Raw genomic sequence first — 13510 nt, forward strand, 5'->3', positions numbered from 1 at the left:
ATTTAATAAATTTAGTGATATGCACTGGGCATAATGCTTTCGGCATGTCGCTATGTAGATGCTGGCTATTTACGAGGTTAAATTTGGCTTACTATTGCAGATAACAAGACGTCGGTGTTGGTTATTATTGATGATAGCTAAAGCTTATAAGACCCCCCTGAGATAGGTCAAGCCAGCACACTGAGAGTTCAGAATTGACTGAAGCGTTTGGCAGGCAGTGTGAATATCTTGAAATCAATTAACTATCATTGATGTCTACAGAGATGACACGATCTCTAATCTTCAACTTGCTTATTACAATACTGGAGTCTATCCGTAAGTAAATGAAGAATGTGCTGTAGGCGGCGCGACTAGAGGTAGTTCACTTGACTCCCAATACTGATGCTGTCGTTAGCGACATTTACAGCCTTCCCAAGTATATTGATAATTCGGTCACCCTAAAATGAGTATTAGCAACAGAGTAAAGGTGTCGCCTGGCTTATAAGTGGCTCTTACATGTGATGGGGATGCGCCTGGTGGCATCATGGATTTCCGAATAGCCGCCACAATAGTAGCATAGCCGTCAGCGTCCTTCGTCTCGAACTTGCAGATACCAATATGATCAGCGCGAATAGGCGCGGCATCACCACATCCATGAAGTTGAGCAGACTCAGTTTCAACGATCTGATCCCGTCAATATCAGTATCTGTCTGCTAGCTGGGACAAAGTACTATACCTGAACCGATCCTATACCCCATCTTGTCTTTAGAGTCTCATAGAAGAAAAAGACTTCGATCCGGTGATCGATGTCTTTGGATGATATGCGCTTATTAAGAACCTGCGGGAATGCTCTCGTGAGCTCATCTAGGCGCTCGGAGTCAACACCAAGCAGTTTCAAAGTTTGCTGCTGTGTGTCAACCTTGAAAAGGCCAAGAACTCTGCGTACAACTTCAGCGAACTTAGCCACTGATGATCCTCGGAACGGCGTTCCCAAGAATACCATCCCGCGGACATTTCTGGCGATTGAAGCTTCTGCTGAGTTCTCGGGTTTATGCTCCCCATGAACCAGAATTTGAGCAGCAACCAGACCGCCGAGGCTGTGAGCGACGAAGATTATGGGTCGGTCAACCTATTCCACGTCCAAAAGTTAGCAATTAGGTCCGAACAGAAACTGTATACTGTATTGAATCACTAACCGTTTGGGTACCTTGGCGTTCTGCAGCCAGCTTCGCGCACACGTCTTCGGCATCACTATGGATCTCAGTCCTGGTAGCACCCGACTGGTCGGTACTAGTGATATTGGTGTCATAACCAAAGAGAAAGATGCGAGATGCTGGGATATCACCAGGCAACAGATCCTTTGGCCAGACTACTCCATTCTTTGTCCAGGTCTTTTCTCGACCCCCCCGTAATCCATGCAAGAAAACCACACTAAATGGTCTTGTGTGAGTTGGGTGATCTTTTGACAACAGGTAGACTTACTCGGCTTGCGCATTTTCCCCATTATATACTTCTAGTAGACCGTATTGGGCCATTGTGTGGATGCATGTATAACCCAGCTTTTGTTTCAATTCAGTTAGATATTGAGCTCATTAATATCTTGATAACAGGTATGAAAGGCCGATTGGTGGGCCTGATGCAGCACACGGGTAAGAATTTGCCCCGGTGACGTGTCCTGCAGATGGCTTAAACAAAAGGTGTATGCATATAAAATGACAGTGTGTGGACAGCCCAAGTGGCTGATTGAACCCCCATCCTTAGCCAATTGACGAACACGAGTAATCACGCAGTCTTCTGATGGACGTTTTCAAGCGTCTCTGTGATCTCTTCACTCCTTGGCAAATATATGATAGGCTGGTAGGCTGCTTCCCATCTGTGCCGCTCAACGATGTGTACCAGAGCGGGCTGATCTTTGCTGAATGAATCTAACATTGTCAGATTGGCTTTTCAACTCCCCACAATAGGCGGGCGCTAGATAACAAGTGAATTCAGCCGCACTTCCCCGCCCGATTATGAGGTTGATGCCTGCTGTTCATCCCCCACAGGCCTCATCACCCCGCTACACCGGGCGCTTGCTCAAGGAATTTTATTTGTCGACACTAAACGAGGTTGCCTACTATTTCAGATGTCCTGACACATCTGTGCAGTCAATGATAGCACTTATGCACAGTAAAATGTTAATAAACCCAGAGCACATGATGATAAATCCTCCTTGAAAATCGGTAGTCTTGTCTCCTAACGCTCTCGATCCCATGTCTTGGAACGTCTCTTCAATCTGCACACAGCCACTATGTCAACTGGTAGCCCCATCTCACATGCCTTCACATTTTCTGGGAAGCGATCCTTGGTTTCCTTGTTAGGGAGGTGCAATTGTCCAATAATCTTCCCAAGTCTTATCGCAGAGCTTTGTTTCGTTGTCCCAAAGGAATTGGAGCTTATCAGAGTCCTGCTGATATCTTGACAGCCTGGCTCTGACTGTCTCACAGAATAGATATGGGGTTTGTTCTGGCATGAAGGGGGTTGTTGATTCCTGGATCTCACTCACGGCGAATGGGTAGTACCACTCCGAACGTTTCTCATGTGTCTGAAGCATAGATTCGTGCTGGAATAGATATTTACTGCAGCAATCGGGGTCGATATGGTACTCATTTTCTGGTGCAAATACACGGTTCCATCCAGGTGGCATAGGTTTACTGAAATCCTTATATCCCTCGCGTTTCTCAAACCAAGTTGGTCGAAATTTCGCCATTGCTCCCTACGGTCGGTTGGCAATCGACTCGTGTACCATTCAGTAATAGGGGATGCTTCTTCAACATACTCTTCTTCGCAAATATAGTTGCTGCCAACTCTGCTTCCTGTTTGGCTGCGGTCGTGGATAGAGCCTTTCCAACCTAGCCAGGACCACGAAGGAAGATCAGAATACTCAAATCGACATTCCATAGATCTACTCGATGCGACGCGACGCTGTAGACCTTTAGTGCCGGATGCTCGCCAGCAGAGACTATGCTCGAAGAACATCTCCGGAATCCCATAAAGGAATCCACCTTCAAAGGAACGACTGAATACTGATAGTAGACCAGACAGAGCTGAGAGAGCATCTTGCTCAAAGGTCAAAGACCGCTGGTTGTATTCGTTAAAATAACGGGAAAGGGATGAGTCATCCGGGAACCCAGCCATGACAAACTTGAACTGAGGATTCAGCTCATTATCGATCTCAGTGAACAACGTGAGCTCCTCATGCCAGAGAGTGCATGAGCATACCCAATGGACCTCGTGTTTATAAAAGATAATCTTTCTCTTGGCCATCGCATATTCCTGACAGGTCCAACCTCTCTGATAGTAAGTTTGAAGCTGAGTTGGAAAGAAGATCATCTAATCAATGGAAAAGGTGTTCCGAAAAATCAGCCTCTCGTTGCCAAAAGGAATGACATTCTGGTTCAGCCCTCGGGGGTTGGATATCCCTTTGATACCAGATATCTCGGACCCAAAGTCACCATCTGTGGCAATGATAGTCACAACTGCATTTGCGTAGATGACTCCCATTGATCTCAACTGCTCAGAAGCAGCCTTTGGCTCATGGTGGGTAACGCATAGTGAATCAGCCCACAGGTACCGTTCCTCAATGGCCGAGGTCAGATGCATGGCGTGGCGGATGATAGGCGATACAAAGTTGCAGAACTCGGAAGTTTCCAGAGCAAAGGGTTTTTCTTGTGAAGGGTGGTAACCCTAGATAACTGCAGGGAGCTAATAAGACTCTATTCACACGTAGCTCTTTAAAGGCGGTCGAAATAATCGCTGGCGGAGTATGGCTTCCATAAGTGTAGCTTATTGCGACGCAGTCAACGGGTTCGTTGCCAGGGACAATACATTGCTTCTGCACGTCGACTAGCCAAGCAGGGCGAGTAGGCCATACTTTGAGAGGATTTTCGCATTTGGCTCCATGGCAATCAATGAATTTGTTTTTCCATTTTTGAACAGTTTCGACATCAGCCCAGGCCGTATCAAGTACACGCCCGATACCTGGGTGGTCAGGCATGTCATCCTTCTTCGCTAATAGCAAACGCCAAGAATAGCCAACTTTGGACAATAACTGACTGATCCTTCTACTATAGCCTTTGGGTAGTTTTGGAATTTCAAAGATGCTATTGTTATTCAACTCTTCGCCGTGAGGTCCTTGAGAGACGACGTAGTCATTGAATATCTTCAGGAGAGCTTTGTGGTTGGGACACGTAGTTGAAAGGGCTTCCTCGGAAGACCCGAAATTTATGTCAGACGCAGATTCGGGGTCTGAAAACTGGCACCAGATATCCTTGCAGGTTGGACAATCAGATGCTCATTGCGGAATCCCTTCTGCGAGGGTTGAGGCTCCAAGTGATGTGGCCATGATCTATCTAGGAAGGATAAAGAGAAATAAGGTTGAAACCAAAAAGAACTGATCTAATTATGTAGCTTTACGTGCTTAGTTGCTGTGCCGCTCTCGAAGGTCTCCTATCATGTGATCTGATGAGGGGAGGGGTACTCCGTAACATAGTAAGCGCAGATAGGCTGCTCCCGCTTTCATGTGAGCCTGCATAACCCATTTAGTGTTGCAGATTCTTCTGTATAAGGACAGATGACTAGTAGGGCTGAGCCATACAAGCTGCGTCCTACCTGACTGGATACGCCGGCAGTTGATTGCTGCCTATAAGATAAGGCTTTTAGGCTGTGAATATTGGTGTCCCGTGTGAATGGAGTCGCTATTACCTACCTGGGCTAAGCTAGGGTCTCCGGCCCAACCAATACAGATAGCCATACGATAATCTATTCACCTAACATAAGCTTTTATCTATAGCTTCTACTATAAAACTAATGGTACACTATAAGGCTGTTACTTGGCCTTGGAAAGATGGAGCATCCTTGATTTCGGTCTTTTGTTACGCTTTGAAATTTGCCCTTACTTCTTTAGACATTGTTATAATTAGAGTTTAAATAGTGGTGGTAAACGCTGATCTTCAGTCGATCACGGCATTGCCGCGTTTTGCCGGGTCCAGTAGCCCAACTCGGATATAGAACTTAACCTTATTATTTGCGGAATACCGTGCTTACTACGAAGCACTTGGTCAGCGGCGGTTCGGACGGTATTCCTAACGGCAGCAGAGTATTGTATTCTCTCCTGCCGGGGAACTGTAACCCATAAATTAGAGTTCACAAACTTTCTACGGTGGCATTAAATAAATACAAGTTCCGGCAATTCCGGGACAGTGGTAGCGTCAGTCAAATATTCAGTTATAGCACCTATCTAAAGAAGCTCAGTTTGGTATCCATTTACTTGGCCACCACCTGGATAGATTTCTTTCTTATTTCATAGCATTGCAGCAGGCTTGATTTACTTCCCCGACACACCAAAAGAAACACTAACGCAGAGAAAATCACCAAGTAGTCAACATGGAGTCCACCAAGAAGTCCATCCCGAAAAGCATCTTGATCTTCGGTGCGGCTGGCCACATCGGCCAACCGCTAGCTGAATTCCTCACACGAGAAGCCCCGGATATTGAGATTTCGCTTGTCGCAAGAAGCCCCGAGAAGCAGAAAATGCTACAGGACAAATTCCCCAAAGCCCGGGTTCTCGCGGCTGATTACGAGGACCCATCTTCACTCGCCGCTGCGGTAAAGGGCGTTGAAGGCGTTTTTGTCATCTCGTCTAGCGGCATGTCGGAAACTACTGCCATGACCAACCTCACGAATGTCCTCAAGCAAGAGGGTTCTGCGGTTCATGTCATCCGCTTGCTAGGGATATTCCCCGAGTTCAACCCCCGACGCGTGCCTGCGAACTTGGGACCGGGAAGCCTCCCTTATGAACATCCGATTGCGAAGCGTATCTTGGACGAAAGCGACCTTCCAGTTACGTACATCAACTCCGGGGCTACTTTCATCGACAATCTATGGCTACAGATCCAACCCGTCCTGCTGCACAAGAAGTTCATCTGGCCCGAGCATCGTGTGCCATTTCTCGACCCGCGCGACGTCGCCGAGGTCGCTGGGCGTCTGTTTCTTTCGGACAATGCGAAGCACGTAGGTGCATTCCACACCATGAATAACGGCCATGACTGGCTGTGCTTTGAAGAAGTGGCGGGAATTCTCGGTGACGAACTGGGTGAGTCACTCGCCTTTGACGGAAGTTATGAGGGCTTCATGGAGTTCTGGGGCCCGAGGATGGGAAAGAAGGCGGAGCGAATTTGGAATTTCTTCAAGTTCGAACAGGCTAACGAGGAACAATGGGCCTTGAATAACTTTGTTGAGCGGATTCTGGGGAGGAAGCCTACTACAGTTAGAGGCTGGATAGTCGAGCACAAGGACGCTCTTGTGAAAGGGGATCGTACAGTCTCATGGGCATAGTCAAGTGAGCTACATACCTTTAAGATAGGATGCCATATGATGGAATACGAAGAGGGAGATATGGAGTCTTGTTGTTAGATATAAAGACCGGGAAGTCACGAATTGAACTGCTGCGATATAGGCTTTTTAAGGACATATTTACTGCTTAGAACTAATATGTAGATCTTGGTACTATCTTGAGCCAGGGTTCATCAATGGATCTTAAACAGACACAGCCGTCAACATTTCTTAACCTGAGCTTTGTCGCCATCCTCGAGCAGTGTCCTGATGAGTTTGTCGACCCGAGGCTTCAACTCCAAAACACACAAGTGTTCTCCACCGCCTCAGACTTTATTCCACCAGATCATGAACAGGGGGCTGGAGATGTTAGCAATGGCCTCAAAGAATATTGGAAAGAACTCGTACATGTTGGTATTAACAGATAGCCCAACTGCACTTGGGGTTGGTGACATAGTTGATGGTAAGAATGCCATGGCTCTTCTCATTGTTATCATCCGGCCAGAAGACCGGGATACTGCCGCATTTATTGCAGCCGTGAGCTTCGAGGTCCGAGATAAGTGTCTTAATGCTCGAGCCAGGCATTCCTCCAGTGTTCTGCAGGAAAGCGCAGAGATGCTGGGTACACATGATATGCTGCCCGTTGTAGTACCAGCGGTTAGGGTCGAGGTTCCTGGCCAAGTTTACGAAACTGGAGGTATATTCTCCCTGTGTTCCGCCAGCGCATTGGCTGCTGCCCTTGCAGTTGATGCCGGCAGCTGCCTGTCCAGCTGCTAGGAGGGCAGTGGTGATTATGGCGGTGAGTTGCATGCTACGGTAGTATGTTAGCATTGCTCATAGAAAGATAGAGAGTGATGCTGACCTGAGGTTTATAGAGGTAGATAAGTGGTGAGTTAAGTGAGAAGAGTGAGTTAGACAAGATGAGATTGAGCTCTTCAAGGAACTGACGGCTTTATATCTAGAAGCCAGTAACTGAACGTGCACGGATATACAATACATTACGAGCGTTGAGCTTGAAGTGCATATAAAATTTCTTCTGTCGGGTTACGGTCGGGACTCAAAGTCGTATCAGCATATCCATTCTAGAATGTGTATCTCCAATCATAGGTTGTCTATCTAAATACAACCGTGCATCCCCTGGATGTAACATGGCCTAATACCGCAACTTGTGGGACAAGGCTTTAACATAGTGGATAACCGAGATGATTCAGCAGCTGAATAATCGTCCTACCGTGCATGATATTCGGCCGCCCGTGCAGATACGAAGTGTCGTTGCCTCTCCTTCATTCGGGACCTTCCAAAATTGTAGTAGGCAACTGAGTAAAGCGGGCCGGTCCGTCCCTGTGTGCATATAATTATTCCGTCCGAAAAAATCTGCCTACCATAGCTTTTTACAATCCCCCGCTAGCCAAAGGCCAGCCATTATTTGAGGGTCTACAGCAAGGTCCTGGGCTATATTCAGCTAGGTAAATTCATCCGGCACGTCAGCCTAGCTAAGATCACATCTTCTAATTTTAACGCTAGGGACATGCAGCGGATTCTATATTGGCACAATCGAAGAGTTGCCGATGTCAACTTCATAGGCTATAGTATCACCGAGGAATGGGATAAAACTAAGTGCGCGGCCGCAGTAATACTCACCGTTCGCTAGAGTGTTGGCTCTGCTGCTATTTTCCGAGTATTCTTCGGAGACTGACAGACGGCAATGGGTGCCAGGTCCTTAGTACTAGCGGCGATAACTCTCATTATTCAGTGGATGTCGGAGTGGTCTATTCTATGAAGAAAAGCAGGCTGGGCAGGTAGTTGCTTCGAAGCAGGATCCCCTTCAGTACAGTATCGATGTCCTCGCGGGGCCAATGGATCTTGGGAATATATCTCTTCTCAAGGTCTAGTCTCTGCAAAAGGAGGCTATTCGCATTAGCTGTAGTCAATAGAAAACACTATACAAGAGCCCCAGCTAGCCTTCGTCTCCGCCGATGTTATGTGGTCTTATTGCTCTAATAATAGTTACTAATATCGACCCTACTAATGGTTATAGGACACTATAGAGTACATTCGGCACTAAGGGCAGTTGGAATAAGAATAAAGCTCTTTGTAAAGTCAATCTGGCTATCTCCACCTCGAGCTCAGGGATAACATGAACAAACCTTGTATAACCTGTCCCCTTAGTTGAGGTCAAGGGCAGATTGTATCATCTGGAGAAGTACAGAGACGGGGGCCCAGCAATTAAATACCTATGACAAAAACAGATTGGCCATCCAGATCCTACGGTGCGATAAACCTTTCTGGGTTAGGTTCTACCAAGTCCCCACCGTCTGTAAAATATTCATCTGGATACCAACGCGGAATCTGCAGAAGAAAGGACGAATTGATGTCAATCCAGATAATAATTCGGCGTAGAAGTCCATTCAGACCCAGTGAATCCAGACCGCTTCTTTTCTCAACCATATCATACAGCCCCCGCATGTGTATTCGGTACGACTCGATACCTCCGTGCATCGCCTCGAAACTAGCCATCTTTGCAACGGCCCCGATAAGAGCATCGCTCGTGTCATCACGTGTAGCCATCAATGCATTGATCGACGAGATGGCCTGGAGGCGAAGCTGCAGGATATAATTTGGCGGGATGGAGGTACCAGAGACCGATGACTTATTTGCCGCGGAAAGTAGCATGACGGTTTGAAAGGGTGCCTCATCGGAGAGCACTAGGGGGAACCAGCTCGTGCGGAGAAGACCTTTGTTTCCGGGTTGGTCTAACTCCGGGATATCCACTGCCATGTGCACGAGATCTGCGGCAGCCTATTAGCCTTTCGAAATGTGTACGGCAAGTAAGGATACGTACAGTGGTCCACAAGACCAGGGACCTGCGGGTTCCAAGGACCAGGATAGGTTCTGAAGGGATCGACCCGGCCGCCGCCGAACTGCCTTTCGACGAGAGGTAATTGCCAACAGGGGTGATCGGCATCTTGGCTGACACATTCAAAAACAACTTTCTGTTCCTTATCCCGTCCCCGACGTCCCTTTGGTCGGCCGGGTTTGGTGTAAGCTTTCCAGCCCCGCTTGGAGATATGTGACCTGACACTTGAATCGGCTTTTAGCAAATCAGGCTGATCGGCGATGACGAATTTAAGATCCGAATGCCGATGAGGGGTGCACTGGACGACTGTAGATCGAGACATGTCTGTTGTGCTCAAATGACGAGGTTCTCAGGTTCTGAACTTCTGTGATAGAAAGAGAGGAATGAAAAACGGCTTATGTTGAGACTTGGGCAGGCCTAGACCTAAATAGGGATATGCATCGGGCTCACTAGTTCATGTTAAAGTTTGGAACTCAGCTGCCAAGTGGCATGACAGATACTGACCTATACGCCATATGTTCTAGCGTCATAGCGGCACTGTGGCTGAATGATCTGCACTATTGAGGAGTACCTCAATCTGCCTCTGGTCCACTTGCGATTGAGAGCATCCTTGATATTTATAAGCTACCCGGATGGTGTTTTTGTCCAAACTTGTACTGTGCCCTTGATCCACCCAAGGGATACAATGGCGCTATACTTAATATCGTAAATGCATATGCTCAGCAAGTGCTTTTGTCTTGTTGTATCAATTGAGAGACATCAGCACTCAAGCCTGATTGCCTATATATACGTACATGCCCTGACTTGAAAACAGGCAATACAGAAGAATTCATCCACCAAACAAACCACAATTTCCAACCACTCTCATCAGTTCTAAAATGTCTCTCCAAGGAAAGGTCGTCCTCATCACAGGCGGAGCCAAGAACCTCGGCGCCGAAATCGCCCTAGCCCTAGCCAGCGTCGGCGCCAGCCTAGCCCTCCACTACAATTCACCATCTACAAAGGGTAACGCCGACGACTTAGCAAAGACAATCAGCCAGTCCTTTCCCAAGGTGAAATATGCATTCTATCAAGGCGATCTCACCACCAAAGCAGCGGTTGACAAGCTGTTTGCATCGGTGCTCAAGGACTTTGGCAAGGTTGACATTGTGATCAACACAATTGGAAAGGTTCTCAAGAAGCCCATCGCTGAGATCTCTGAGGCAGAGTACGACAGCATGTTTGAGTGAGTCTCGCCTCTCGAAGCTCCCAGGTCATTTTCAGTAACCAATGTTTTCAGCGTCAACTCCAAGTCCGCTTTCCTCATTCTTCAAGCTGGCGCAAAGCATGTCGAAGAGGGCGGAAACATCATCACCATCGTCACTGCCCTTCTCGCTGCCTTTACTGGCTTTTACACTTCATATGCCGGATCCAAAGCTCCCGTTGAGCACTTCACCCGTGGCGTTGCCAAAGAGCTCATGGGACGCCGAATCAGCGTCAATGCTGTCGCGCCGGGACCAATGGACACGCGTAGGTTCTCCTCAAGGTTCTTGTAGTTGTGTACTGACAATGGTGCGTCCTGTAGCATTCTTCTATCCGCAGGAGGCTGATGAGGCCGTCGCCTTTCATAAGAGTCAAGCGCTGGAGGGTCGATTGACCGATGTCAAGGATATTGCTCCCCTTGTTAAATTCCTTGTTACTGAGGGGGGATGGATCACGGGCCAGACCATCTTCGCTAACGGCGGTTATACTACTCGCTGAGCACTTTGTGCTTTGTCATAGTGTATTTCGACTGAGACGAAATTATCCAGTGTTCGTTGTACCATCGTTAGGCTGACAATCGATATTCCTATTCGGGAAATTTTGTTTACACGCATGCTCTATCCACTCCTTTGTTGCAGCCAAGAACTACTGAAACCTGACTAATGCTCCGTTTGGCTGAGGTGATTGGATACATGGCGAAACTCTTTTGCACTAAGATTCAAAGATTCCGTTAAGCTTGCTTCTTGTTGCGGATATCAATCCCTGCCAAGTGTTTCACACTGCACTCCCTGGTTACAGCTTGAGCACCTACCAATCAGTGATGCCCCAGTGCACGTTGAATCCAAACATGAAAATACGTTATAGAGAAATGTATATAAAGGAGGCGACTTCGCCTTTAAGTAAAGTTTCTATCTCAACCATATTATTATCTTACCTCGTCCATAACACCTCATCTACTTCTCAACTCGCTTTTTTGTTCAAGACACACGCAACGAGATCTATATACTCCAAGATGCTGGCCAACACGATCTGCCTCTTTGCCTTCGCCGCTGTCGCTATGGCTGCGCCACAGCGCCCTGACTTTAACAGAGATCCTGACAACAACGGCGACCGAACGGCACAAATGAAGCGCGTCGAGGATCTCCGCAACAAGGGCCTCACGTGTAATGAGGGTGCTCAGGAAGCTTTTATATGCTCTGATGGCCTTGGTGGTGACTGGTCAGTATATCTATTTTCATTCTGTACTGTAATGTTGAAGTCAATAACTAATTCCATTTCGAATAGTTTTATTAATATCTTTGGAGAAGGAAACTGCCTGATTTAGATAGTCTATCAAAGAAAACCTAGCCTCTATCCGGCATTTTCAGCATGCCTACCACTGATTTCTTCAACATGCCCTTCTGACACTGCCTTCGCCTGTTCTTGTCCGCTTCTTGTATCAGCCTAGTTGCATGATGAACTGAAGCCTCTTTCACGTGTACAAGAGAATACCATCTTTAACATCTTTATATCATCATATCCAAATTTACAGATTCTCTACCTTTACTAAAACTTCGTCCTAATTGCTCAATATTGAGATAGTTTGTAAAGGATTCAATAAAACCAGGTTATTAATAAACACGTTACCCATGCAAGCGAGGAGATTCTTCACCCATTCTGCAGTAATCATTCCCCGTCGAGTATTAAACAAAGTCTTTAACATCTGCCACGAACCTTGCTGGGGTTGGCGTAGCATTTCCCTTCTCCATCCGCGCAGTCATAACCCTCTTCGGCGATCTTTCTGCAAGCGTCCTCCCATTGATCACCAGCAATCTTATCTTCAGCCGTGGCTTGAGCACACTACTCTCAGGTCAGCATAGGTCTCATCCATCAGATAAATTTCTACTTACACGGCCAGACGTCTCATTGTAGGCAGCACCGCCCCACTACACAGTAAGTTAGCTCATATGATAATACTTCGTGACTGTTGGCTCCAGATGTTTACCTCGTAACCCTGGTCATTGTACTCTGTGCATGCAGCGGCAGTCAATCGCCAGTTATAGCTATCGCCATTGTGACAAGCACAGTTATCGTGAAGCTTCGCCGTTCTTTATTCTTGTTAGACATCGTAAGTCGACGGGTAGATCAATAGACTTACACAGCGGTGGCGAGCAGGAAAGCACTGAAAATCTTGGCGAACATGATGAATTCGATAATTATTTGACAAGGTGGAGATTATGAATTTATCGCGAGGGCAATGAATTCAATGTAGAGAATGAATGACCGTAAGATAAAAGAGTGTTAAGTGTCAAAACTGGTAAAGACTGTTGGTAATGGATGACAGGCCATCGACTATCTACGGACGTGCAGACACTTATAACACCTTATCCCAGGAATCGTGCGTCCATCCCCTCAGCTGAACAAGTCTGTCCGAGCTTTCCCCATCAATGCAACGTCACTAATATCCAGTACCGCTATCTACACGAATATTATGCTAACCTGAAACAATACCAAGGACCCCTCAAGAGATCAGCGCCAACATCCGACGACATTCCCGAGGGCAAACCTTCCAGAAACCTGCTTCTCAACCAATCTGGACCCTTCTCACCTAGGGATACCCCAGCATCGGCAGTTCCGATAAATATAGGGATGAAACCTGTCATAAACTCTATTTTCCAGTGTCGGTGCGAGAAATAGGAGAAGTTCATGACGCAGCCGAGGTTTTGAAACTTCGGGATACGATTTTCCGTGTGGATCACCCGCTGTGAACTGCGTGTGCACTGCCCTATACTGGGCCAGAGTTACATTTTTCGAGTGCATTGATTATAGGGTCCCTGTGTCATATGTGAGTTTACGCATTGCCTTTTCGAGTCATGAAGCGGAGTCGAGATGAACGGGGTCTGTGATATCTGGAGATGTTGGGGTTAAAAGATCAATGCGCCCCGACTTGTTGAGATTAACTTTTAGCAGCATCGAGCTTTGGTCATTTATTCGTTTGTGCATCAATTCGCTCTTTACAGTCACTCATTTGTCTGATTTGATCTCATCGTTTGCTTTAGCTGTTTTGCACAGTACCCGCAC

The 13510-nt window shown here is 47.0% G+C and overlaps 8 protein-coding genes across 8 annotated transcripts; 3 read left to right on the forward strand and 5 right to left on the reverse strand.

The window, feature by feature from the left end:
* Nucleotides 1-350: 350 nt before the first annotated feature.
* On the reverse strand, nucleotides 351-1514 carry FSUBG_8428 (ribonuclease p mrp; the record flags this gene model as incomplete). The annotated part of the gene is made up of 5 exons (XM_036686836.1): nucleotides 351-437; nucleotides 496-663; nucleotides 716-1108; nucleotides 1176-1410; nucleotides 1462-1514. The coding sequence occupies 5 exons, from the start codon at nucleotides 1512-1514 to the stop codon at nucleotides 351-353; spliced, it is 936 nt and encodes a 311-aa protein (XP_036536048.1).
* Nucleotides 1515-2335: 821 nt separating this feature from the next.
* On the reverse strand, nucleotides 2336-4015 carry FSUBG_8429 (heterokaryon incompatibility protein; the record flags this gene model as incomplete). Its single annotated transcript, XM_036686837.1, has 4 exons — nucleotides 2336-2672; nucleotides 2765-3351; nucleotides 3409-3686; nucleotides 3745-4015. 4 exons carry the CDS (start codon nucleotides 4013-4015, stop codon nucleotides 2336-2338), a joined length of 1473 nt encoding a protein of 490 aa, XP_036536049.1.
* Nucleotides 4016-5403: 1388 nt separating this feature from the next.
* On the forward strand, nucleotides 5404-6354 carry FSUBG_8430 (uncharacterized protein; the record flags this gene model as incomplete). Its single annotated transcript, XM_036686839.1, has 1 exon — nucleotides 5404-6354. The coding sequence occupies one exon, from the start codon at nucleotides 5404-5406 to the stop codon at nucleotides 6352-6354; it is 951 nt and encodes a 316-aa protein (XP_036536050.1).
* A 414-nt stretch (nucleotides 6355-6768) lies between these two features.
* Nucleotides 6769-7161, reverse strand: FSUBG_8431 (KP4 killer toxin; the record flags this gene model as incomplete). Its single annotated transcript, XM_036686840.1, has 1 exon — nucleotides 6769-7161. The coding sequence occupies one exon, from the start codon at nucleotides 7159-7161 to the stop codon at nucleotides 6769-6771; it is 393 nt and encodes a 130-aa protein (XP_036536051.1).
* A 1455-nt stretch (nucleotides 7162-8616) lies between these two features.
* On the reverse strand, nucleotides 8617-9530 carry FSUBG_8432 (fungal specific transcription factor factor domain protein; the record flags this gene model as incomplete). Its single annotated transcript, XM_036686841.1, has 2 exons — nucleotides 8617-9140; nucleotides 9194-9530. 2 exons carry the CDS (start codon nucleotides 9528-9530, stop codon nucleotides 8617-8619), a joined length of 861 nt encoding a protein of 286 aa, XP_036536052.1.
* A 556-nt stretch (nucleotides 9531-10086) lies between these two features.
* FSUBG_8433 (alcohol dehydrogenase) lies at nucleotides 10087-10948 on the forward strand (the record flags this gene model as incomplete). Its single annotated transcript, XM_036686842.1, has 3 exons — nucleotides 10087-10433; nucleotides 10488-10717; nucleotides 10773-10948. The coding sequence occupies 3 exons, from the start codon at nucleotides 10087-10089 to the stop codon at nucleotides 10946-10948; spliced, it is 753 nt and encodes a 250-aa protein (XP_036536053.1).
* Nucleotides 10949-11462: 514 nt separating this feature from the next.
* Nucleotides 11463-11797, forward strand: FSUBG_8434 (uncharacterized protein; the record flags this gene model as incomplete). Its single annotated transcript, XM_036686843.1, has 2 exons — nucleotides 11463-11668; nucleotides 11779-11797. 2 exons carry the CDS (start codon nucleotides 11463-11465, stop codon nucleotides 11795-11797), a joined length of 225 nt encoding a protein of 74 aa, XP_036536054.1.
* A 348-nt stretch (nucleotides 11798-12145) lies between these two features.
* FSUBG_8435 (uncharacterized protein) lies at nucleotides 12146-12631 on the reverse strand (the record flags this gene model as incomplete). The annotated part of the gene is made up of 4 exons (XM_036686844.1): nucleotides 12146-12289; nucleotides 12340-12375; nucleotides 12435-12537; nucleotides 12588-12631. The coding sequence occupies 4 exons, from the start codon at nucleotides 12629-12631 to the stop codon at nucleotides 12146-12148; spliced, it is 327 nt and encodes a 108-aa protein (XP_036536055.1).
* Nucleotides 12632-13510: the final 879 nt, after the last annotated feature.

This window comes from Fusarium subglutinans (assembly GCF_013396075.1).
Source record: "Fusarium subglutinans strain NRRL 66333 chromosome Unknown NRRL66333_c0000116, whole genome shotgun sequence".
Taxonomy (NCBI): Eukaryota; Fungi; Ascomycota; class Sordariomycetes; order Hypocreales; family Nectriaceae; genus Fusarium; species Fusarium subglutinans.